The sequence below is a fragment of the Boleophthalmus pectinirostris genome, unplaced genomic scaffold, assembly GCF_026225935.1.
Source record: "Boleophthalmus pectinirostris isolate CB_2022bp ecotype Guang Dong unplaced genomic scaffold, ASM2622593v1 HiC_scaffold_15, whole genome shotgun sequence".
NCBI lineage: Eukaryota > Metazoa > Chordata > Actinopteri > Gobiiformes > Gobiidae > Boleophthalmus > Boleophthalmus pectinirostris.
Window position 1 is genome coordinate 20,385,313 of NW_026571070.1, and position 23,151 is coordinate 20,408,463.

Here is a 23,151-nt window from a genome sequence, read left to right on the forward strand (position 1 = left end):
ATGTTTGAGATTCTCCTTAATTGCACAACACACAAAGAATTATTGTCCTATCTATATGTCTATATCAATTCATTTAGAGGTAGAGCTCTGTTGATCAACTAATTGTGACTAGTTCACTAAAAATGTGCTTGTAGTCAGAATCAAAATCAGAATCTAATTTGTCTTTCATTTACTAATTCTGAATTGCACAAGGACATTCTTGAAGCTAGTTACAAGTGGGGCTTATGCTAATCCCCATGTATTGCACTGAACCTCTGAATCAGTTTTAGTTTCACAACAGAATGGAAGATGTGAAAGTGAAAGTGTGGCTGTTTTGAAGGTAGCTTAAAAAGGTTAAGTTACCGTCAAAACAGCCACGCTTTCACTTTTATTCCTAGTTCAAAGGTAATGATGACAAAGGCTTTAATAATCTAATTTACTTTATTATTTTAAGTTAGGTAGAGACACTAAACATCAAAACCACATTTTGCTCAGTTCTAGAGCAGTCCAGAAATTATTACAAAATAAGAGACATTGTGATACGGTCAAAATAATAAGAAAATTAAGAGGTAGAGGATTTAGGCTCATCTTTGTGACTAAGGAATCAGGCCTGTTGGAATGTATGCTTAAAACTATGCATCAGACAGTGAGATCAGACAAGTGGGTTGTAGTGTATTCACAACATGAACATTTTACAGGGACGGACACTTGTGCTACTCACATTACTGCTGTGGTAGCCATTGGCCTGTCTGCCTATGAAGGAGAGGACTTAAAATTCAAAAACATATTGGTAACATACATTTACAATATAAACATTTACAGAGGATACACATTCTCTCCATAACTCTTATTTCCTCTTTGTCTCAGTACAGTTAACATGACACACATGCTGCTTCGGCCCAGGACACATACTCCATTTTAAAGTGAAACTCAGGAGCGAGTCACAAGCCACTTAGTCCCATTTGGAATGTGTAGACTTCACTGTCAGAATGTTTTGTGTTCAGAACAAAACTTTGATGTCATGTGAATTTTATTATAATGCCTAAAATAGACGAGGGATGCTGGTAGGTCGCTGCTGAATTGACCCAACCCCACACAGAAAGGTGGCAGTGTCAAAATTACAGTGCATGTCTACAAAAGTGAAAATATTTACTGTTCATACAGCAACATACTGCATATTCACAATGACTCTAGATAAGGCTGGTGACTACATTAGGTAAATAGTTGATTATTGGATACCTTTTCTGCATGATTTTTTAAAAAACTAGTGACAGAATATAGATGTTTTCTTTTACAAATAATACGACAAAACAAAAGTCAAATAAATCTTTTGTGTAGTACACAGCTTTCTTTGTCCCAGAGGAACAATATGGTAAACCTTTGCATTTGCTCAATGCAAGTGCCCCAGTCTAAAGTCAGTCTGCTCTCCCTCTGTTGTCCCATTATCATCCACAGTGGTTGTTTCCTCACTTGCAGGTTTATGTGCGCCCTGTGCGGGTTGCAGACAGCGCCCTCTAGATCCCATTCTTTGCTTCATTGTTGTTCATGGCCTCTTTTCTTTGAGCTAGAAAGGGGTACATGCATTTGTCGGCACCAAGGAACCGGTACATGCAGACAATGGCTTCAAAGGGCAGGATGCTGAAAACAAAGAGACCTATTAGTATTCGAAGAGAGTGAACTGGCCTCAGAGCTGCTGTGTTTAAACCAGCCTCACCTTTTCATGAAGTTCACCATATAGATGATGCGAGGAGTGCAGACCATAGGCTGGTCTGTCAGGATAGCTCTCATGGCCTGCTTCACACAAAACTCAGGCTTCAGCGGGGGCAGGAATGGCTCAATTTCCTTTCTAAGAAAAAAAAAAAAAGATTTTTTTTTTTTAGAAAATAAATCAAATCTACATACAAGTAGACCTATAACAGTGCACCTGTTAGGGAGTTTCCCCAATAAACTATGTGTAAGGTGCTGATCAATGACCAATATGCAGCAAAGTAATATTGAATTTTAAAACATGAACTGACAAAGAAGCCCACCTTATCCTACAGCCCTTGAACATGCCAGTATCCATCAGGTAAGGGCACACCAGCGTCATGTTGATGCCATCCTTCTCTGAAGCTTTCAGTTCATGGCTCAGTGATTCATGGAAGCCAATGGCACCAAACTTACTGGCACAGTAATCCTACGAGAATAAACAGAGAACAGGTTAGCCCAGTAAAAGCATAGGAACCAGGGAGAGCGCATTATCACACGCCCCACGGGCATACACGGCTCTAATGATACAGAGACAAAAGCCAGCCAGCCATTGCACTGCTCTACTGTTTCAGGAGCATTCTTCTACTGGGCTTCAGGAGTCTGCGCAGCTTGGCCAGAGCAGTTTGATGTGGTTCACTGTGAAGTAGCCTTAACAAGAGCACAGGCAAACACAGATGCTTGTCGATAAAAAATATGGATATAAAAGAGAGATAACTTCCCACATTACACGGTAGATTTCCTCAAATTAAAACACAGTTCAGGAACCACTTCTCCAATGCACAATGGAGTGACACTGAATACATGTCTGTTTTGGCAAGGATAATAAATGCATTGATACAAGCATATCAAAAGTGGTGATTCATTTTAGTAGTGTGCAGCACAGCCCTAAACTATTTTCATATCAGTCTTAACAATTATAATGACAGACTTTAGGAATAGTGTTTATAAAAAGTCAAGTCTATTATAACAGGAGTGAATACTGAATGTTGGTCACAAAGCAGATGAAGATGTCTCTGTCAGCTCATTCCAGGGCCTGTTTCCAGTTGAGGGACACTGACCCCGTCTCAGTGTGTTAATTTGGCACAGAGCATGCTGCAGAAAAGCACTGGTTTCATTTGGTGGGAACTATGGCAGAGTGCTGTGTGTATGATACCAACCTCCACTCCAGCTGTGCTGAATAAACCCAGGGAGCTGGCAACTGTCACAATGTGTCCATGATTCAGTTCCAGCATCTTGGGTAGAAACGCCTTGGTGGTCTGGAAACAGACAGAAAGACAAAGATTAGTTCACTGATGCAGTTTGTCTGTGCCAAAGGCCTTTGATCCTCTGCACCCCCCTATCTGCCTTGCTCCATGGAGACATCTGAAAGGATTCACAAGCTGCATAAAACAGAAATAGACTGACTTCTGGAGGAAGAGACATACAAATATGATGGAACAAATACACATTTCCCATATTAGCACACTCTTTGTGAGGGGACAGGACAGATCCAGCGTTCCCACACAGATCTGATACCAGGAGAGGCTCTGCTGTGAAGAGCTGCTGACAACACCAATCGCAGGCTTGTGTTCCCTCGACTGGCCTAACAGTGCACCTGAGCCCTGACTGTTCCCACACTGTCCTGCGCCTGTCGGGCCGCACTCAGAACAACAATTGCACAGAGACAGGTGCAGAGACAGGCGCACATATGAAAGGGGATCAAAGCACTGCCACGTGAGAGCTCAAGTGCTTCAATCTTCCCCCAATCAGAGCAAGAAAGTGAGAAATGCAACACCAGGGAAAGGATTAGAGAGGAAGAGTCATTGATTACATTTGATTAACCTACATATCCCCTTCCCACTGGAGCAGGGGGCTGCCTTTGGAGCTGCCCTACACACAGCATGAGCCAATCAGCAGGTGTGACATGTGATGGCCAGACAACAGTGATAGGAACTGACCAATTCCTCTCACAGCAGGGGGCAGCAAACAACCACCAGGGCTTTTCTGAGGACAGCCTTGTTTATTCTCTGTATACAGCAGCTCACATTCGACTGGTTTGAATTAATGTCACTAGGGTTACCCTCAAAACAGTGTGCTTTAAGTACCGATATGAGACAAGCGATAAACAGTCAAAACTGGAAACAAATTTGCAAATTATTCCAACTGTAATTTGGACATTTGTTGGCGATCAGCTTTAGTACATTTGGCTATTGCCTAACTATTGACAAGAACCTTGATTCTGTTGGGAATTCATTACTGAACTTTCCTATAATTTTCAAGTCATATAATAAAAGTACAGTTTTAGCATAGCTTTTAGTATGAGCCTGGCTCATGTACTTTTCACTAGGTAGAAGGATTGGGCCAGAGAGCATGGTACCAGGTAGTACAGGCCATGAGAGCACTGGCAGGGGAGGGAAGCGCTCATTAAAACTGCAGAGAGATTAACTGCATCAGACCTGCTGGATTTTAATGTAATCTACATTTTCTGACTTGTGTATGAGAAGAAGCAGTTTGAAATATGGATTTGCTTAGTTATTCTGGCATAAAACTGGAAGCATTGCATCATATCTATTTTAAGAAGATGACCTCAGTGTTTGAGATTCATTTTGATGCCAGGTATAGCTGATGCCAAACATCTGTACTCTTACAGGACATGCACATGCAGTCGTCATTAGAGGCCTAAAGTGAGGGGTGCAAGAAACTGAAACCTGGGCAAAAGCTGAGAAAGGCCGTGTTGAGCCAGAATGGCAGTAGATGACGAGGGAGTTGCGTGCAAACTAAGCATTAACTTTAGATATGCCGTACCCATCTCCAGCCAAAGCTCCTACTTAAAAATGACTTGATCTGGCTCCACACCTTGCTGCTGAAGCCAAGTTTCAGCGCACAATTTTGCTGAGTGGTTGTCTTGGCCTACACAGGACGGGGCCAAACGTGAGCCTCCCGCCCGAAACGTCCTGCTTCTCATGGCAGCTCTGGCATGTGGGTATGACCTCCGCTGACCTTTCAGACACTAAATGTGTGAAAGCAACCGGGGGCTCGTGTCTTACATCAGAGCGGCCGTAATTGGGTCTCAACGCTCTTGTTCCGCTAAATTACTCGCCGACACAGCCAGGGCCTCCACCCTAAACAAGGGTACCCTGCTCCCCGTACACCCCTGCTAATTGGTTGTGTGCCCCCAGGAGCATTTAAGCCACACAAAGCATCTTGCAGCTGGGGTGTCAGGCTGCATTAGCGCTAACGCCTCATCGACACAAGTATGAACAAAATATTGGCCCTCGCTTTGGGCCAGATGGTCATTTAATTGGGCTGACTTCTCCCTCAACGAGAGAGTCGAGGCACTGCACCGGAACTATTCTGATGCTACAACAGATCATGGAATTTGAAAAGGAGGTTTGGACTGCACACCGGGCAGAGTGGAAGCTGTGGTCACTTGGTCCAGTCAATCCCATTTGTCAAATTCACTTAAAAAACTAAACAAATCTGTAAAGCAGGAAGGAAAAGCTTTGAATACAGACAATTGGGCAGGCAATTAGGCTCTTGATGTGAGACTCAATGTGGTTCGTTGACAGGGAATTAGCCTGAAGGTCTCGAGATGTTAACAAAAAACTCCAAAATAGATACACATAGTGATAATTAGATACTATAGATAGATAGATAGATAGATAGATAGTAATTATCCAAATATAACAGGTAGAGTACATGTGAGACCTTCTTAAATTGATGCGGAGCTCTAGTGTGGGCCACAGGTGCACCAGGGCTGAGGAGGGGCCCATATGAAAACCAGTCAAGTAGGACCCTTCTGCCTGGCTGCCCCCTTTCTCTGGCTACAGCAGGAATGTGGCCTGCGGAACTTGGCTCTTGTCGTCTGGCATCTTGTCAAAGCCGATCCACAGACAAGAAACCAATTGTCAGATAAAGTGGGTCAGCAGCGGCTTACCATTACCCTCTCGCCTGTGGACGCGACCAAACCACTTTTTTACTTCCTCATCTTTCTTCCCACTGCGCTTTTCCCGCCGCCATGCCACCCGACAAAGGAGATATAGTCTAGGAAGCAGGGGCTTAAGCCTGCATATTGTTCATAAACCACCTGTTGATAAGCGTTTCAATATGACTCTGATGACTTCCTTTCATGTTGCTCCTGCCACACACAAACTCCAGATGTTGTTACTCTGCGTCGCTATGACTAAATGCTAAAATGGCTTGATCACAAATTGCAGGCTGGAGTAATGAAACTACCAAATTAAATGTGATGACCCCATGCTTATTATAGTACAAGACTGAATGAGATTGAATCATAGTCTGGCATCTACACCCACCATCTGATTATATTGGGATGTCAATTGGGCCTTTGAACAGGCTGATAGTAAAGTGCACATATTAAGATGTATTTAAAATTAAGTGCACTGTAACTTTTTTTTTCAGAGGGTACACCTCCTGCTCTTCCCCATGCATGTTTGTAATGGAAAGAATTTCCCCTTAGGGATGAAAAAAACTAATTTGGATTTAAATCCCCATGGAAACAAGCAGGTGGTAAAATGTTACACAGTGCACCTTTACAACAAGCACAACATTTAAAAACAATAAAATATATGTACAATACTTTCAGATATGCGACTAAATAGCAGTTCAAATTGATATGATTTCTTGTAATAGTACAAACTAAATTACAGCTTGTTCAGATAATGCACACCAATTGCAAAAATTTAAAGCTAGATAGGAAAAGTTGGAGAGGAGTTCTTACTCATAACAACTTGAGCCAGCAGTACAGTAAATGTGTGTACAGGCAGAAAGCTGACAGGCCCTCTTCAGCCTAATCTCTATTCATGGAGCTTGTGTCTTTAATGAACCACATCTTCCATTCGGCCTGTCGCTACTCATTAAATGCCTCCTTCATCTGTTCCTTCACACCCTCTACCCAAAATGAGAGAACACAAACAGACACCCCCTTAAAAAACTACCACACAATGAGATGACTGCAATAAAGAAATGTGCACATCTCTTCATCATAAGTCACACAATACAATGAACGATGCATAAGAGCATTTCAGACAGGTGTGGGGCAAGCATCAGAGTTACACAAACCAATTTGTGTGCAGTCACCGTGGGAGAAACTGTTGCCAGGCAATCTGATCAATTCTCATGACTACATAATTAGGAACACAAAGGGTGGGGGGCTTAAAGGAATGAGTAAAAAAAAAAAATCTACACTGACAATGCAAGGAAGATTCTGTGTCAATACAAAAATGATTCTAAAATGCCCTTGAAAAATGTGATTTAATAGTAGTGCACCACTTCCTTCATCGTGTGCCTCTGAAATATTTAGGGAACATTATTCAGTAAACACCACAAGCACTACCACCTTAAAATTAGATCCACAACTAAACCAACATGAAAATCCTGTTCCTATCAGTGTCATAATCTCAGAGGGAAATCTTATAGAAATGCGGTTTGGAATAGCAGAATACCTTTTTGATGAGAAAGAAACGTGGAAATCTAACTGCATCAGATAAATATACATAATTATAAGAAAGAGTTGGGACAGTATGCACACCTGTTGCCCCCCATTTCATGACTATTAATAACATTAAAATCGAATATCAGTAAACTCACCCAAAAGTGCGCATGGCAGTTGACCACCATGGTGCGTTCGATCAGTTCATCAGGACACTCCAACAGATGGTGCCCGGAGACCACACCGGCGTTGTTGATCAGTATGTCCACCTCTCCCACTTCACGGCGCACCTTCTCGGCCGTGGAGTAAACGCTCTCCCGCTTGCCCACATCGCACACGTAGGTGTAGACCTGCGGCTGAAATGGTGGGACTTCCTCCACTCCCCCGACAGGTCCTAGTGGAGGAAAACGAGAACATTAAAAATGAAAACATTTTCAGGTTCAAAAAAATGTCTTAATTTTCACTTCATGTAGACAGATCAGTCTAGCATCTTTTTTTCTGCATTTAACGCAACCCGAACCAGATTAGAAGTAACACGTTTCCGCTGACCGTGACTACCAACATACCTCTATGTAACACACTTCACACCTACCGTCTTTAACCACAGGAGAGTCTAGTTCGTGGTAAATCTGGCGCACCATCTCCGCCGTTTCCTCGTTGCTCTGGCTGTTAATGTCCCATAACACCAGAATGGCCCGTCTCCGAGCAAACTCCTTTGCAAAGAGCCGCCCGAGGCCGCTGCCAGCACCGGTGATCACGCACACCTGTCCCGCTACGCTCTTCTCCTTTGGTTTGACCACCCATTTGGCCCCGGCGGCCACAAACGCCCAAAGTACCTTGAGAATTACCACGAAGAACTCCGCGAGGATAATCATCATTTCTAGCTTTCAGTGGAGGTAATAAAGCCAATCTTAGTGCAAATTATTTGCCGGAGCCCTTAAAAACACTTGTAGATACCGTGCGTAAATGCGCTCAGAGTGAACCACTCGCTCTTGTTTCCAAGCGGAGTTGGACAGATCTGTGAGCAGCTGTTTCAAGACACACCGCTTCCTCTGCTGCTCCTCCACTCAACTCATCCTTACGCACATCGCGCTCCCTATTTATTCAGTCCACCCATCAGAGCTAGGACCCAATAGGACTGAGACTAGGCGCTTGTCATAAGTAAAGCTCCGCAACCACGTACGTACATTAAATGTGATGTAACCCCAGAGGATTTACTTTATTAAATTAATTGAAATGTTTTTAATTCTTGGAGCTGTTGATTGCACTAGGGTATCTGGTATAAGATTGCCATCAGACTAGTCCATACGCATCAACAAGTCACCAAGTTTCTGTTGATCTAAATTAGCAGCGCAAAAATAAACTGCTTCATAAATTAATGTTTCTGGGCATGAGTGGTCTATCATAAGATCATGTTTGACTGAAGATTTACGCAGACATTTGGCTGTACTTCAACGGGGTTTGCTCATTACGCACTGAGTGCTGGCCGAAATCCAGGCGCACATTAACATCTAGGATCAGCTGAATTGTTTCCCTCCAACCGGTTTGGTGCAAAAGCATTCGGCTTACAGAACAGGTTCTAAAAAATGCAATTATCAAAATGAAACATTACAGTGACAGACCAGAAAGGCTGCTTCTTACATAAAGTATCAGAATTTGTATTCCGATGATGGAATTAGTCAAATTTCTCCAACGTAGGCTATATTTTAACTTATACTTAACTCATAGCTCCTAAATGTGCTCAACAGTCTTGCAACGATGTGAATAATAATGTAGTTCAAAGTCCACTGCTGAGAAGCTCCCCTTGATTTTGGTATAGTGAATGGGAGAGTTGCTCCCTCTTCTGTTTAATTGCGTACATTACACGAGCACTTGAAGAGGAAAACCATGTTGTTATAAACGAGAATTTTTAAAAACAGTAGTTAATACGTTATTTCACCCGCAAGATAAAGCCATGATTTTGGTTGTATTTTCCTTTCTATTTTTATAAAATGGAATGAAAAGGCATTGTGAAGGGCGGCTCGTGGGGTCCTCTAAACCTTTAACGCGCACATGCGCAGCTATAGATTTCTCTTTCTCGGTGGACACAATGGCGGACACAGAGTGAGTGTTTACCGCTGTCACAAAATCTATGCCCATCTTGTGTTTAAATAAACGTTTTAGTTTATTTTGTGATCTGTATGAATGGTATCGTTGGTATACTTGCGCTCTCTAAAAGTATTTGTGACTAAACCTTAGATTTAGAAGTTTGCTGAGCTTCTGTGGCTGTACTACCTTGTTACACAGCTCCAAGTAAAACATGGCTCTCGCTAGTTTCCACATGTACTTAAAATGTCAACAAGTCACAGGTTTTACTGCAACTGTATTAATGCTATGCGAGTAATTTGGTGATCACCTTTATCCGAATTATTTGCTTTACTGTAGTAAAGGAAATGCCGGTACTCATAACGCGAGCCGGCTAGTGACGGGTTAGCTTCTGAGTTCATGATGGCACATTCTACTCTAATTTGCTTCGTTTACTGTCCGCACTAACTGCTTCCTCACTCTTTGTGTTTCTTACCAGAAAAAAGGTCCCGGCGGTCCCTGAGAGCCTTTTGAAAAGGCGAAAGGCCTTTGCCAAAATGAAGGCCATGCGCATCAAGAAGCTCCTCGCTGACAAAAAGGTAAGTGCATGCTGAACGCTGGGAGGATGAAGCCAACACGACGGCAACAGTCAACGCTCGTCTTATGCCTAACGATAAATTTTGCATCCGACTAGGCCCGTAAAGTAACTAGGAAGCTGATCTACAAGAGGGCTGAGAAGTACCACAAGGAGTACAGGCAGATGTACAGAAAGGAGATCCGCTTGGCTCGTACAGCGCGCAAAGTGGGAAACTTCTATGTGCCATCTGAGCCCAAACTGGCCTTTGTCATTAGGATCAGAGGGTAAGTGCAGCAACTTGGAAGTGTTTGATTCATCAAGTGCATTGCCAGATAAAACCTAATTCACATCTAAGTGCTTTATAAATCTTTGTAAATATTGTTTTAATGTGGTTGATGATGCATTCTTTCCCCGACATATCGACTATGGTGAAACAAATTGTTCTTTTAAGCCAACTTTTCTGAAACCACTCAATTAAAAATGGGAAGATGTTTCTTCAACAGTTCAGATTTGCTCACTTCTTCTTCTCACTTTTGTCTAGTATCAACGGTGTCAGCCCGAAAGTCCGTAAAGTCCTGCAGCTGCTCCGTCTGCGCCAGATCTTCAATGGTGTGTTTGTCAAGCTCAATAAGGCTTCCATCAACATGCTGAGGATCGCAGAACCCTACATCGCCTGGGGGTAAGGCATCAAAACTTAGCAAAGTATCAGTGAACTTTTCCATGGAGTGTGGTTAATGATGTAGTACTTTTTTCCCCGTCATAACGACCATGATGATTACTCAAATTAAGCCAATTTTGTCTGAAACCATACCATTCTTTTTTTTTTTTTTTTTTTTTTTTTTTTTTAATGATCAAATTTGAGCATCCGATTGTACAATAACTTGAATAAACTCAAGTTATGCATTTCTCCAGGTATCCCAACCTGAAGTCTGTGCGTGAGCTCATCTACAAACGTGGTCATGGCAGGATGAGGAAGCAGCGCATTGCCCTCACAGACAACGCCCTCATCGAGAAGGCCCTTGGTAAGGTTAAAACCTTGTTTGCTTGTTTGAAATGTACTTTAAGAATAGTAACAATGAAGTGGTTTATGATGACAATTTTTTTTCCCCGTCTTATCGACTTTGGTGAGAACTACAAACTAAGCCAGTTTATTCTGAAACCACAAACTGTGAATCTTGAAACTGCTGTACCAGACTTTATGTAATTGAGCAAATTTCATGTAAAAGCTGCCCTTTGACAAAATTACACTGCAGCACACTGTCTGCTGCTAATGGTTTAATTTCTTGCCAACTTTATACAGTAAGCAGTGTTCTGATTGGTTGTGCTTGGCTAGTTCATCCCAGTTTCACAATGTCTGGAAAAAAATTCATGCATGTGCTCCTTAAATTAATGCATGTGGATAGTAAGCAACTTTTTTAAAATTACTTGTTTATAACTAGGGTTGAGTTGGACAAATGAAAATCAAGTATCCCAGCTTTAATATTATCTGTCCATTGTTAATTGCTATGTAATCATTACTACTGGTTTTGTACTTTTGCATGACTTTTAATTTCCAGGCAAATACGGTATCATCTGTATTGAGGACCTCATCCACGAAATCTTCACAGTTGGCAAGAACTTCAAGCCTGCCAACAACTTCCTGTGGCCCTTCAAACTGTCCTCTCCTCGTGGTGGTATGAACAAGAAGACCACACACTTTGTGGAGGGTGGAGATGCTGGAAACAGGGAGGACCAGATCAACAGAATGATCAGGAGGATGAACTAGAGAAAATGGTGAGCTGAAGATTGAGATGAAATGGCTTCAAAATGTGGTTAATGATGCATAATCTTTTTTCCCCATCTTATCGACCATGGTGAAACTATGCTAACCTAAGCCAAACTTGTCTGAAACCACATAGCTATACATTTTGGCATGTTAAAAGAATTGTTGTGGAGTTGTACTTAATCTTTGGTCTTTCTTTTTCAGGTTTCAGTGGACTCAAATTGTACAATAAAACATCTAAAAACACTTGTGTAGCCTTTTCTTTTTTTGATGAGCAAAACAAATCACTCAATACTTCAATATAGCTTGACTTTTAATAAGGCCATGAGAGGTTGAGGCATATACTTCGTAGGCTAGTGCTTCTCAAACTGACTTTTTTCATTACTGATTCAGTGACATGGCTTGGGCATTTTGAATTTGTAAATGTAGTTTTGTGACATTTCTTCCAAATGTGTACAGTATTATTGGTGTGGTATTGAAATTTCATTCAAATATACTGATGAGGCCACTTTAGAAAGATGAAGTCATTGCTCTGTAGGTCCTGGTGGCGAAGACTTGTTTCCATGGAGACGTAGTGAGTCGGTAGCGCTTTACGGCCGTGATCTGAAAACCAGCGTTAAAGAAGCCGTACTAATGAGCCTCTGATCGGTGTAGCGTGTTGGCGTTTTGCTATCGCCGTGAGAGTTTATCTGGCCTAGCTTCAATGGCAACTCCAACATGATGACATTTCAGGTTAAAACGGCAGCGGTTCCTACAGCCAAGGTCTTGATAGCTGCAGAGGGAGGCTCGAGTTGCAGCCTGCGCGGCCCGGATGTGCCTCAGTATCCCGCCGCCTTCAGGGAGCTCCGGACGATGGGCGCATCTGGAGGACATGCAGCTGTCAGACACAACATTCAGCTCAAGAGGTTTCCCGTCATACAGCCTTTGAGCAGTGAGTACGCGCCTTTTCACAGCAGGGCAGAGCGTTACCTGGTTTGACTTCTGCATCTGCATTAATGTAACTACACATTGCTAGCTTTGGATGGGGAGGTTATGTGCAATGACGGAAATCTATTTTTTTTGTCGTAGAACCGAGAGATCAAAAGTCCTTGTTCACTACATTCATTGTTGGAGGGTAAGAAATTGTTCATGTCTTGCATTTGAGCCAATCGATGAGTTTAATTAGACTACTTTTTCGTAGTAGAGGCATAGATTTCACTGCAGGTCGGTGGGGCTTGGGCATCGCGCGCACCGTATAAGCTGTCAAGCTCCCAAACTCTAACATTGAATATTTTTAGATCTCCTCGATTAGCCAAAGATGACCCACCACAGGCCAACAGCAGTGAACATGAGAGGAACATCTGTGGAAGGCACTTTTTGTTTGATACCCACTGTAAGTATATAGCCTCTATTATAACCAAAGTACACAGCAATGTTGTAATAATTAGCTTAATATAGTTTGTGTCCTTAGAATTTTAGTGGTACTATGCAGTAAAATTGCACTTGTACTTTACATTAACACCCGCAAGATGTCACTATACTACCCAAAATGGTCTGTCACCTGGGGCGTTTAAGGCAAATCAGCACTTCACACATGATGACACAGGGCTTAATAAGGGATTAATTATTTAGCAATGATGCAGTGCGCTGACCTGAGTGAAAGCATCTCTTTTCATTGTGCTTCTTACCTTCCGTGTTAATAGGTGTAAGGCCAGAGAGAACCAGATCCATGATTCCTCCTTTGCCAAAAGATTATCACGTGCATCGACCAGCCAACCTGCATCCCCTCAGCCTGCCCAGGGGACTAACCCACAGCCACAAGAGTGGACCTTTTGTCCTTGAGTAGGCATCCTTTAGTATAATGTGAATTTACCATTAACCACATGCATGTATGCTAAAATCTCCACTTAACAAGCCTTTTAAATGTCTTTGTTTTGCAGTTGCAATGAACAGTTTGAATTGACCACAAGTCCAGCCATTCTTGTTCCTTCCACATTTGTCCTCAATGGCAGAAACACCTTCCCCGTGGGAAACTGCAAACTCAGCAGGTACCTGTACTTACATGAGCAATAGATTCCCACTTCCCAGTTCCCAAGTAAGAACATAAACTTTTTATTTTATTTTATGTCATTAGGTCAAAGGCAAATTACCCAACCTACCACTTGCAGACTGTTAAGGAGACCCAAAAGAGTAAGTCATTGTCTATGTGCATATGTGGGTTTCAAGCAATGATTCTTTCCTGATTTGAAGGACTTTATGACCTTTCTTTATTCAAGATATATTTAGATTTGAACTGCAATAGTGCCATAACAGTGGTGTACTGCTATCATGTCAAGTCCTTCAAATCAGGCTGGCATTCACCTGAAACCTTTGAACAGGCTTATAGCCCCATACCTTTTTCAATTCCATTCAGTTTTCTATAATTTTTGTAATTCTGCTTTTGGCGATATGTATGTACAAATGTTTATCTGATTTTCAGTGGAAATGGGCCACATTCTGTACATTAGTCTCCTCAGTGCTTCATTGTAATCCATGTGTATCTTTCCCTCTGTGTTCTAGTCCAGACGTACGCAGACCCCGTGATTGGTGCTCCTCAGTCTTTCCTGCATCGTATATCAGAGCTGTCGTCTCTTCAGTGTGAGACTGTGCGACAGGAGAGGCTGAAGAAGATGAAGAAGCCTCGCAAACCGGCCTCCTGACAATCACCACTGCACCCGAGGGTCAACACGTCCAGTTCTGTGCCAAGGCTGTCTGAACTCAATAAAACACCCAGAGTACCCTGCTCCTTTCAGTGGCTCGCTCTGACAGCTATTCTGTCATCTATGATCTTAGTTTTCTGTGTAACATGGCTAATCTTCACATTCTGGGACTCTTGACACCCTCTGGTGGCAGTTGGACTGTACAACACAACACCTTACTGCATGACAGTACATTTATTTTTAGGAAGCTTAAATGCTCTTATGTGATATTGCCATATTTCTGACTGTTTTATTAAAATGTTACAGATATGCAGCACATGTTTAGCTTTTGAAATGTATAAACAAATTCATTTAAATTTGCTGCGTCAGATCATAATACCAGTGTCTGGCATGTTTAGCATAGCCATTATCGTGCCTTGGTAAAGGTCTTCCTGAAATAAAAAAAAAGTACATTTATTTTTTATTAAACAGTAGTGCCTGTAATTTGTGTTCCTTTTTCCTTGTTTCAGTGACTATGACCTAGAAAGCAGAGCCCTCCAGCCTGGCTGTGGCTCCTCTTCTGGAGGTTTTACTGTCCTTTTTATTTGGAGTGAAACAAAATGGCTCAGAACAAACAGTACACAATTGTGTCTTTAACAGGCGCCGCACAGAGGCTGCCCACAAGCGTATATCATTTCACCAGAACTCAGGTGAACTCGTCTGGATGACCTTAGACGACACTTTGGTGCTTCTATCGGCCGATTCTTGTAAAGTTGTTCCAATAATAAACACAATGTCTTAATATTTTATTTAATTTCAATATCATGGAATTATTGTCTTGAAAAAATAAAATAAAGTGATAGAATAAACTACAATAACAAAGAACAAGTTTTTTTTTTTTTTAATCTGTTACCTGTCTAACATTTAACTTAACAGAACTATGCAAATTTTAAGCTGTGTGACAAAAGATATTGAATCACTCTACGGAAGTACTTGAAAATATTTGATCAAAGCTTTCAGCTTTACATTTTTTTCTTAGAAATGCCTGCTATGGTGCAGATTTGATTAATATAATTTCACAGGCATATCAAGGTTTGCAACACTTCCACTGCTCTTAATATTTAATGAGATTTATGAAATTCAATGTCAAACATACTCTAATTTGTTTCATTCCTTTTTAGGTGGGACAGATCAACATCCTATGACAACCCACCCTTACATGTGCACTTGATTAGAAAATCCTCCTCCTTCCTATGTCACCTTTATGTTTTTTTTGTTTGTTTTGTTTCTAGAAGGTGGCACCAAGAGCATGACATACATTCTCAGTCAACAGTAATGACATTCACAATTTATTGAGGTAAGCCCAAATATCAATTTCCATTGTGGGTAAAAGAGCTTGGTCATTCAGAAACAACCAGCCCCATAAACTGATGTCACATACTCAGATTACTACCATCAAACATCCTACAAATGGAGTCAAAGTAGCTTGTATTTGTGTAGCCCTTTTTCATTACACACACTCCAAACATACATACATACACACACTAATTAATTACTAACTTACAGAAAAGGAGGAGTCAACTCTGCCATAAATGTCAGAGTTGTGGACAAAGACATTTATTCATATTATATTCGTTCATAGCCCTTATGGACCTATAATGTACTGTATATGTACTGTTGTTTATCCAGGTGTTCACAACATGAGTTATGAGTTGAAATATATCATTGTAAGAAATACACAGAAAGGACAGTGTCTACATTTCCTTTTAAGATCAAAAGGCAGTAAGGATTTGGTCAACAAACCATTAAAATGACGTTTACCTAGGCCATATGTTTCCATGGAGATGAGAAACTGTTTACATTCCCCACACAGGCGATGTGAAAAAACAGAAAAAAATACTGCTGCAAACTTGACAGTAGACTAGCTTGTTCAAAAGATTATAATGTCTAGTGTAGCTTCCATGTGCTGTAATCCAATTCCTTTGTAAACCGACACATGTAAAGTCCTAATTATTAGTCAGTAGACATGATACCTACTAGTATGTTACTCATGCAATGGGTACTCCAGTGTCACTCTAATCCACATGTGCCAGTGGCCTACTTTTTGAGCTGCTCAGAATAATGTACAGTGCACACTCTTGTTAAAGGGAGTAGACACTTCATAAAATATTTCATGAACTTGTTCGCATAAACCTGTTCATATCAGATAGGTCTATTTATTACACTTCAAACTACTGTAAGGTTAAGGTGTTGATTTATTGACAGTTATAGAAACTTTTATATGATTTAAATGTTGGTTACATTTTCTATTTTGGGTCATACCCATTATATCAGACTCTTCACTTTTTGTTGACATTTTCATTGTACTACAAATCAGACAAAGTGCAATGCTATTGTATAGGCCTACTACCTTTAAGCTTTTAGCAGTATTTACAGTAAAAATGTTTGTGCTTTAACAGATAGAGAGATCAAGTCAACACCAATGTCACACTAGATGTACACCATATCTTGTACCAGTACTATTTTGAAGCTGAAAGATGCTATCTAGCTAAATCTGTCCATGTTGGAATGTGTTGTTTTTGGAAACACAAGGCAGAAGTGAAAGTTTTCTTTGAATTCCACACTGGACACTTGATTCCCATAACTTTTTACATAACGAAAAGTCTACTGTGCAAACGACATACTATAGATTATGCTGAAATGAGAAAGCCAAAATGAATAAAGTGTCCTGTATTTGAAAAGTTATTTGTCATTTTAAAAAAATACATTGGTTAACATTTTTTCAATGCATCAATATGTTTATAATTAGTGTGATTGAGTCTGACAGGTGCAGCAGGTTGGGGGTCAGAGTCTGTCAACTGTACAGCACACATGATTTGATCTTTACTTTCAACTCCCTCAGTCCAAAGCAAACTCAGAGGATAAGATGAGCCTCACATGACACTGGCCACATTCTTTTAATGCATCTAAATTAAAAGGTTGTCACTGCATTAAAAACACACCATAGAAGCAACTGGTCAATGGTTGTCTATGAGCTATAATAGAGAGCCAAAGGATCATGTGGCACGTGCATTCGGTAGTGTAGCCGGGCCAAAGTTCAACTGTTGTAGCTTACATGTACACTGGCTTAAGCACTTGGAGGTCAGTGATGCTGCTGATGATGAACATAGCGGGGATGAAAGCTGTTAGTGCTGCTTCACCAGAACCACTTCAGGGTAAAATGTGGATCAAAGAATCTACAATGAAAGCTTAAATGCACCTTTTATTATTTGAATTTGACAAAAAATGAATTATCTTGTTTTAATAAGTCATTTCATTCACTGCCATGATTTTCTACAAATATCTGCAGTATTTGTAGGTTTAATTTACAGTTGTTTTTCAGAGTAGTTTATCTCCTGCTGATCAGTAAGGTCACATGTGGGTCAAAGGAGAAATTGTTTTGATGTATCCAGACCAACTCCAGACACTAGAGGTCAGCATAGCAACAACTTTAGTGGACATAATTAAAAACAAGGGTTTTGTCATGTATTTAATTAAAACTTTTTACCCCTAAGCTATCAGAAGGGCAATCAGAAGCATTAAGTTTATGCTATTGATGAATGGATCATTAATACCAGATTGTAACAATAAAGGTGCACTATATGTTACTTCTGTAGTGGAGGGTCCATCACCTGCTCGTCTCCTTGTAGATGTTTTTGCATCCCCCTGAATGCTTCAAAATATGGCATAAATATTGAGAATTTATTTAATTACAGGTGTTTTTGCTGCCTAAAAAACTCAGCAAAACATGCATTCTTACTGTAAAATTGCCTTGTGGCGCCACCTTGTCTCCATATAGATAAGTTTAATGACATACTCTGGGACATTTTTGGCAAACTATAGCTATAAAAAGTTACATAGTGCAGCTTTAATATAAACCTAAATGTATGTAGTAATTAAGTTTAGTTGAAACTTAACATCTTATTTTACAGCTTCCTGTACCGAGTAATAAATTAGGTTACTCCCAGATCTGCAAATAATGTCAAGTCTTCTAGACAGGGAGTGCAGGGAGCTGACACCAGTGTACCAAAGACACTGAAAATATTCACCTGCGGTATGCAAGCAATGCCACTGTACACACTGAATCATAATCCCAACAAGATGTAAGATAAAGTATAACATTCTTTGCAAATAGAAAAGGGAGATTTTCGATAACAACCCATGGAGGTGACAACAAGCAAAGGGTGGCTTACTGTTTTGCACTGGCCCCCTTGGCACAATTGTCTGGAGACCTGCCAAAGTGAGCACATTCCTGCCTTTCTCTTTGGGGATGTTTAGAGATTTGTGATGGCAAAGAATGGCCAGGAAAAGGCGGACAAGAAAGCCAGTGTGGTCTGCAAAGGGGAAAAAAAGTTACTAAATTAATAAATCTAGCTGATGAAAACATTGTTGGAGTATCTGGGAGTAGCTGACCCCTCCTTCGTGCTCATTGTCAGACAGCAGTGGGAGGGGAGGAGAAGGAGCTACATGCATAGTACAACATGAAGAACTTTGTGATGAGAGCTGAAATAATGGTGCTCTAAGGTTTTCCAGGAATTGCAATTGGGACAAACAGAGGAGAAGAATTCCAGTTTACAAAGGAGCTGCTATAATTCCTGCTTTTTCTTCTTTCGGCTATGACTTGAGCCAAGAGTTTAAAACATTTTCACAATGAGCAGCTCTGTGGAGTCGGTGTACCTGCTTCTTGTGCTGTATTCTCTGGGACAGTGTGCATTGGGAGGGTGTGCAGGTAAATGTTGCAGGGGAAGAGATATGAACTGCCTGACAACAGACTGGAGGATGGATAGAGTCTACGGGACGTGCTACTGCGATGAGGGCTGTGGGCAAACCAGGGACTGCTGCTTTGACTACTTCAATGAATGCCCAGGTTAGTTTTAAAGGAATTATCTATAGGTGTGTACATGCCTATAGATAAGCTGTTGTTTCAGATAACCAAGTTGCCGAATAGATAAGAATGTGTTGTCATGTATGAAAAGACGGTAGAGGTCAAGTGTATTAGTGCTGTGGCCATGGCAACGGTGGGCTTACAAGGGGAGGAAATGTTCAGAATTGTCTCATATGAGTGATACTTTTTGTGTAAATAAGGAAAGTCCATGCAACCTGGCTGTGCATACTTCTCTATATTTGTCCAAAAATATTGTTACCAAAACTAGATTGAAAAAATACAATTTATTTATTTATTTATTTATTTTTTACAAAAGTTTTGCATAACTTGAAAAATTATATAATATTTTCAGAAAAAAGTATTTTTTATTCACATATCAAGATCTTTACTTCGTATTGAAGTCGAGTTTGAAATTTTAGTATGGTGACAATACTTTACACCTTCAAATTCTTCTTCAACCTATAGGCTACATAAATTTTTTCAATAAAAGTTGGATTATGGATTATGTAATTTTTCTCAAAAATTTTGTTGAATTGGGAGTTTCTGGGTAACTGGGACTTGTGATCAATCTGACAGATCAAAGGTGATTGCGGTCTGTAAATGGGATTGTGATAACAAGCATATTGTATCTATAAAACACAATGATTACACTGTCCAACTGTGTACAGTCAAGGCAGTGTACTGTAATAATCTTACCACTAAATACCTTAGCAGTCCAGTGTCTAACCTTGTTTCTCAGACCCACATAATAGAATTAGTCCAAATATTTAAAGAATGCCATTTCTTATAGTGACTGTTACAGTAACAATCAGAGACAGAATGTAGCTAAAACAATATTTGCTCCACACTGGTAATGACTGATGATTAGAACTTCAAAGTGTGGTTATAAAAGCTGGGGTTATGGACATCACACGACTGCCCCTTTGGCCTGACTTCAGTGCCCTGTTGCTACATTTAAATCAATGGTTCACTGAACAAAGCTGGTTTCCTGGAGTTTAATAATCACACTGTGACTGTAATCTCAGGAAAGCAATATGTGTGTGCATGACATCTTCTTTCTTTATATTTTCATATTTCAGGCAATATTATCTTTAGGGGGTTAATGGTGTATTATGTAACTTTTCTGTTGGGGGTCTGCCGCCCACCTCCACGTTTCAAATAAGATGTTATTATTTTACCTAAAAAAAAAAAAAAAACAATAAAAGCAATAGTTTAATACAATGTAACAAAGCAAAAACTTCTTCACGGAGGCAGGTTGGTGACGGACCCCTGGCAAGAAAAGTTACATAGTGCACCTTTAAAAGTTTAAAGTTCTTTGTTATGACTTCCATTTTAACTGTCTTATGTTTTAGTGATATTCATATGTGATGTCTTACCAGCTCAGGACTGTGCGGTGAGCGAGTGGAGCTTTTGGAGTGGTTGTGCCAAACAGTGCCAGCCCTCCATGAGAGTCCGTGTGCGGCACACAGAGAGACAGCCTTCAAACAACGGAGAGCCCTGCCCCGCTCTGGAGCAGAGGGCAGGCTGCATACAGTACAGAGACAACAAGGGCAAGCCCTGTGCAGCCCACTCAGGTCAGGAGGACTCAGGACACTCATTTTGAAGTGGTGGTCTGAAGATGCAGTTAAAAAACAAAAACAAAAGAGAGACACAGAGTTTAAAATTGTGAGAATAAAGAATGCAAAACGACTCCTCAAACATATTGTGACTTGTTGAATTTTACATTAGATTATTGTTTTTGTTCCTAATATTTGAGACAAAGAAAGAAAGAAAGCAACCAAGACCAACAAAGTTCTACAAAGACACAAGTCTAATCCTGCAATTGTAAAGATTTGATTTCAGAACTTCTCATCATTTCAAGATTACAAATACAGATAAACTGTATACTACACATGTATTGTAAGATCTCTCAAAACACCTATCAGCCTAAATGAAGAAATACGTTTATTTAAAACTCTTACAAATAACCACTTTTGTGCACTTTTCACCACATCTTTGCATAATACTATTAATGATTAACCATAACTTTTTCTCTCTAGGTCCAGCATTTATCACCAGTATGGAGTTTGCCAAGGGAAGACCCAAGTATGACAGCTATGGAAACCCCCTGCACCCTGGGTAAGATTCACATCATTTATCTATTATAAATCTTCCCAACAACGCCCCCCGGAGTAATAAAGGTTCACTACTGCAGTTACAAAGTGTAACCCAAACCTATGAGAGGGAACAAAGATCTGTGCATGAAGTGACTGTTAGGTGTTTGCTCACCTGCATGTCTCTCCACACACAGTCTATGCTGAGGGACTGCCCACAGTCCTTTGAAATCAAACCCTGAATTTAATGATTCCGGCCTCATGAATAGAGCATAAAAGGCCTGTTTGGCAGTATGGGTACTGTGACCCATCAGGGTAGAAGTACTTCTCAAGATACTGACTCAAGTAAAAGTAGTTTCAGTCATTGCATCTGGTATTATTACAAGTGACAAGTGATAACATGATGTTCATCCATTAACGCACCTCTTGTCTACCTCTCTAGAAATCATATAAAGTTATTCTTCAACACCTGTTCATCCATCTAGATATCTATACTAGCCCGGGGGTGTCCAAACCTTTTTCACCAGGAGCCACATATGGAAACATAGATTTGATAGAGCCCCTGTATCTTTAATAGGACCGGGAACATTAATTTCAGATCTGTGTCACAATGCCACTTGGGTTTGATTGATGTTACAGTGCTAGAATTACTTAGATTTGTAGTATCCTAAAAGTAGCGGCAATTATAATGGCATAAGACCCGAGGGACAACAAAAATTGGTCTGAGGGCCGTATTTTGGCCATAGTTTGGACACCCCGGACTAGCCTAGACCTATTCTTCCTATTATATGATTTGATTAACACCCTGTAATCTATGCCAGTAGCTAATGATGTCGTTATCTTACCCTAACGGGCCTATCCCTCGGTAGCTTTTGTGTGGAGTTCATGCTGGAGTCTCGGACGCCACACTGCGCACTGCAGAACCGGCCCCAAACTCTGTGGATGCGCTATATCACAGAGGGCTTCCGGGTGTGCGTGGCCTGCGAGCCCCCCGCCATGAGGAACAGCAGCGCCAGGTGCCACGGAGACGGACTGGACGCACACAAGTATGAAGTTATGACGCCTCCGAGTGGGATCTGTCAGGGACGGGTCAAAAGGCATTTTCAATAAACCCGTCACGCATATATAGTCTCAATGTGACTTATTAACACTAGCCAATTAGCTAAATCCTGGTAGATTTTCATTTCTGTTATTCTACTATAGGGTATATTAATATAAGCCATTCTATGGTTAGAAAGTGTTCTTCTCCAGACAATACATTATTTTAACTCTGACTTTACAGCTTGAAGCGCACTACATCAAAAATACAACTAACGGAGAAAGTTAAGCCAATGCGTTGTGCTGTTATTTGGGCTAATGTCTTTTTTCTTTACTATTGTTCACCAATTACACTTTCACAAGTAGTCAAACATATATAACCAGAGTGACGAGTTTAGCATCCGCTGTGATCGAAGCCTACAATGGCCCATCATAGTTTGCTGCCCCCTTGTGGCTAAAGTATATTTGACCCTGTTGCTCAAATATACAGAAAATGATACAGATTTAGCAGTATCCAGCCAATCCTTACATTTAAATTATGTTTATTATTCATGATGCTCAACACTATGAAATGGTCATGATAAGGTATACTTTTGTTTTGTGTTGCAGAGAAGCTGTGCTCCACTGGCAGGCTCTGGGGAGCCCTCAGTGCAGTGGGACATGGAAGAAGGTTCAGAAGAGCAAGCACTGCAACTGTCCACCACAGCACAGTTTTGTCTTCATCTGATATAAACAATCACACCACTGTCTGTGAGCTTTGGCAGAGGCCAACTGAAAGCAAACATTTTAAATCAGTTGAGCTCATCTTTAATTAAGTCATTGCTGCTGATTTTTCAAATTTCAACTATGCATGATGTATTGTCACTGCCACTTATAG

At 40.8% G+C, this 23,151-nt stretch overlaps 4 protein-coding genes and 3 non-coding genes across 7 annotated transcripts; 6 read left to right on the forward strand and 1 right to left on the reverse strand.

The window, feature by feature from the left end:
* Positions 1-401: 401 nt before the first annotated feature.
* On the reverse strand, positions 402-8,250 carry rdh10a (retinol dehydrogenase 10a). The gene is made up of 6 exons (XM_020925585.2): positions 7,752-8,250; positions 7,318-7,553; positions 2,886-2,984; positions 2,010-2,155; positions 1,694-1,825; positions 402-1,617 (listed from the first exon to the last, which is right to left on the reverse strand). The coding sequence occupies exons 1-6, from the start codon at positions 8,035-8,037 to the stop codon at positions 1,494-1,496; spliced, it is 1,023 nt and encodes a 340-aa protein (XP_020781244.1). The 5' UTR covers positions 8,038-8,250; the 3' UTR covers positions 402-1,493.
* An 881-nt stretch (positions 8,251-9,131) lies between these two features.
* Positions 9,132-11,808, forward strand: rpl7 (ribosomal protein L7). The gene is made up of 7 exons (XM_020925610.2): positions 9,132-9,262; positions 9,723-9,822; positions 9,918-10,084; positions 10,342-10,479; positions 10,713-10,822; positions 11,357-11,573; positions 11,767-11,808. Exons 1-6 carry the CDS (start codon positions 9,156-9,158, stop codon positions 11,563-11,565), a joined length of 831 nt encoding a protein of 276 aa, XP_020781269.2. The 5' UTR covers positions 9,132-9,155; the 3' UTR covers positions 11,566-11,573; positions 11,767-11,808.
* Positions 10,525-10,612, forward strand: LOC129408205 (small nucleolar SNORD12/SNORD106). Its single transcript, XR_008631862.1, has one exon. It is a non-coding gene; the product is annotated as a small nucleolar SNORD12/SNORD106 (small nucleolar RNA).
* LOC129408206 (small nucleolar SNORD12/SNORD106) lies at positions 10,878-10,966 on the forward strand. The gene has a single exon (XR_008631863.1). It is a non-coding gene; the product is annotated as a small nucleolar SNORD12/SNORD106 (small nucleolar RNA).
* LOC129408207 (small nucleolar SNORD12/SNORD106) lies at positions 11,606-11,697 on the forward strand. Its single transcript, XR_008631864.1, has one exon. It is a non-coding gene; the product is annotated as a small nucleolar SNORD12/SNORD106 (small nucleolar RNA).
* Positions 11,809-11,963: 155 nt separating the features above from the next.
* Positions 11,964-14,975, forward strand: si:ch211-171b20.3 (uncharacterized). Its single transcript, XM_055150891.1, has 7 exons — positions 11,964-12,493; positions 12,631-12,676; positions 12,840-12,934; positions 13,245-13,383; positions 13,482-13,589; positions 13,676-13,731; positions 14,101-14,975. Exons 1-7 carry the CDS (start codon positions 12,280-12,282, stop codon positions 14,238-14,240), a joined length of 798 nt encoding a protein of 265 aa, XP_055006866.1. The 5' UTR covers positions 11,964-12,279; the 3' UTR covers positions 14,241-14,975.
* Positions 14,976-18,783: 3,808 nt separating this feature from the next.
* On the forward strand, positions 18,784-23,047 carry LOC110161034 (somatomedin-B and thrombospondin type-1 domain-containing protein). The gene is made up of 5 exons (XM_020925745.2): positions 18,784-19,125; positions 20,523-20,717; positions 21,183-21,261; positions 22,106-22,282; positions 22,884-23,047. Exons 1-5 carry the CDS (start codon positions 18,909-18,911, stop codon positions 22,999-23,001), a joined length of 786 nt encoding a protein of 261 aa, XP_020781404.1. The 5' UTR covers positions 18,784-18,908; the 3' UTR covers positions 23,002-23,047.
* The last annotated feature ends 104 nt before the right edge of the window (positions 23,048-23,151 follow it).

Coding starts and splice junctions, on each gene's coding strand:
- rpl7 (XM_020925610.2), top strand. CDS start 9,156: ATGAAAAGGCATTGTGAAGGGCGGCTCGTGGGGTCCTCTAAACCTTTA. Junction 9,263..9,722: donor GACACAATGGCGGACACAGA/GTGAGTGTTTAC, acceptor GTTTCTTACCAG/AAAAAAGGTCCCGGCGGTCC. Junction 10,823..11,356: donor CCTCATCGAGAAGGCCCTTG/GTAAGGTTAAAA, acceptor TTTAATTTCCAG/GCAAATACGGTATCATCTGT.
- si:ch211-171b20.3 (XM_055150891.1), top strand. CDS start 12,280: ATGATGACATTTCAGGTTAAAACGGCAGCGGTTCCTACAGCCAAGGTC. Junction 12,935..13,244: donor CTTTTTGTTTGATACCCACT/GTAAGTATATAG, acceptor CCGTGTTAATAG/GTGTAAGGCCAGAGAGAACC. Junction 13,732..14,100: donor TGTTAAGGAGACCCAAAAGA/GTAAGTCATTGT, acceptor TCTGTGTTCTAG/TCCAGACGTACGCAGACCCC.
- rdh10a (XM_020925585.2), bottom strand. CDS start 8,037: ATGATGATTATCCTCGCGGAGTTCTTCGTGGTAATTCTCAAGGTACTT. Junction 2,985..7,317: donor ACTGCCATGCGCACTTTTGG/GTGAGTTTACTG, acceptor GTCTGTTTCCAG/ACCACCAAGGCGTTTCTACC. Junction 2,156..2,885: donor TCAGCACAGCTGGAGTGGAG/GTTGGTATCATA, acceptor TTATTCTCGTAG/GATTACTGTGCCAGTAAGTT.
- LOC110161034 (XM_020925745.2), top strand. CDS start 18,909: ATGAGCAGCTCTGTGGAGTCGGTGTACCTGCTTCTTGTGCTGTATTCT. Junction 19,126..20,522: donor CTACTTCAATGAATGCCCAG/GTTAGTTTTAAA, acceptor ATGTCTTACCAG/CTCAGGACTGTGCGGTGAGC. Junction 21,262..22,105: donor GGAAACCCCCTGCACCCTGG/GTAAGATTCACA, acceptor ATCCCTCGGTAG/CTTTTGTGTGGAGTTCATGC.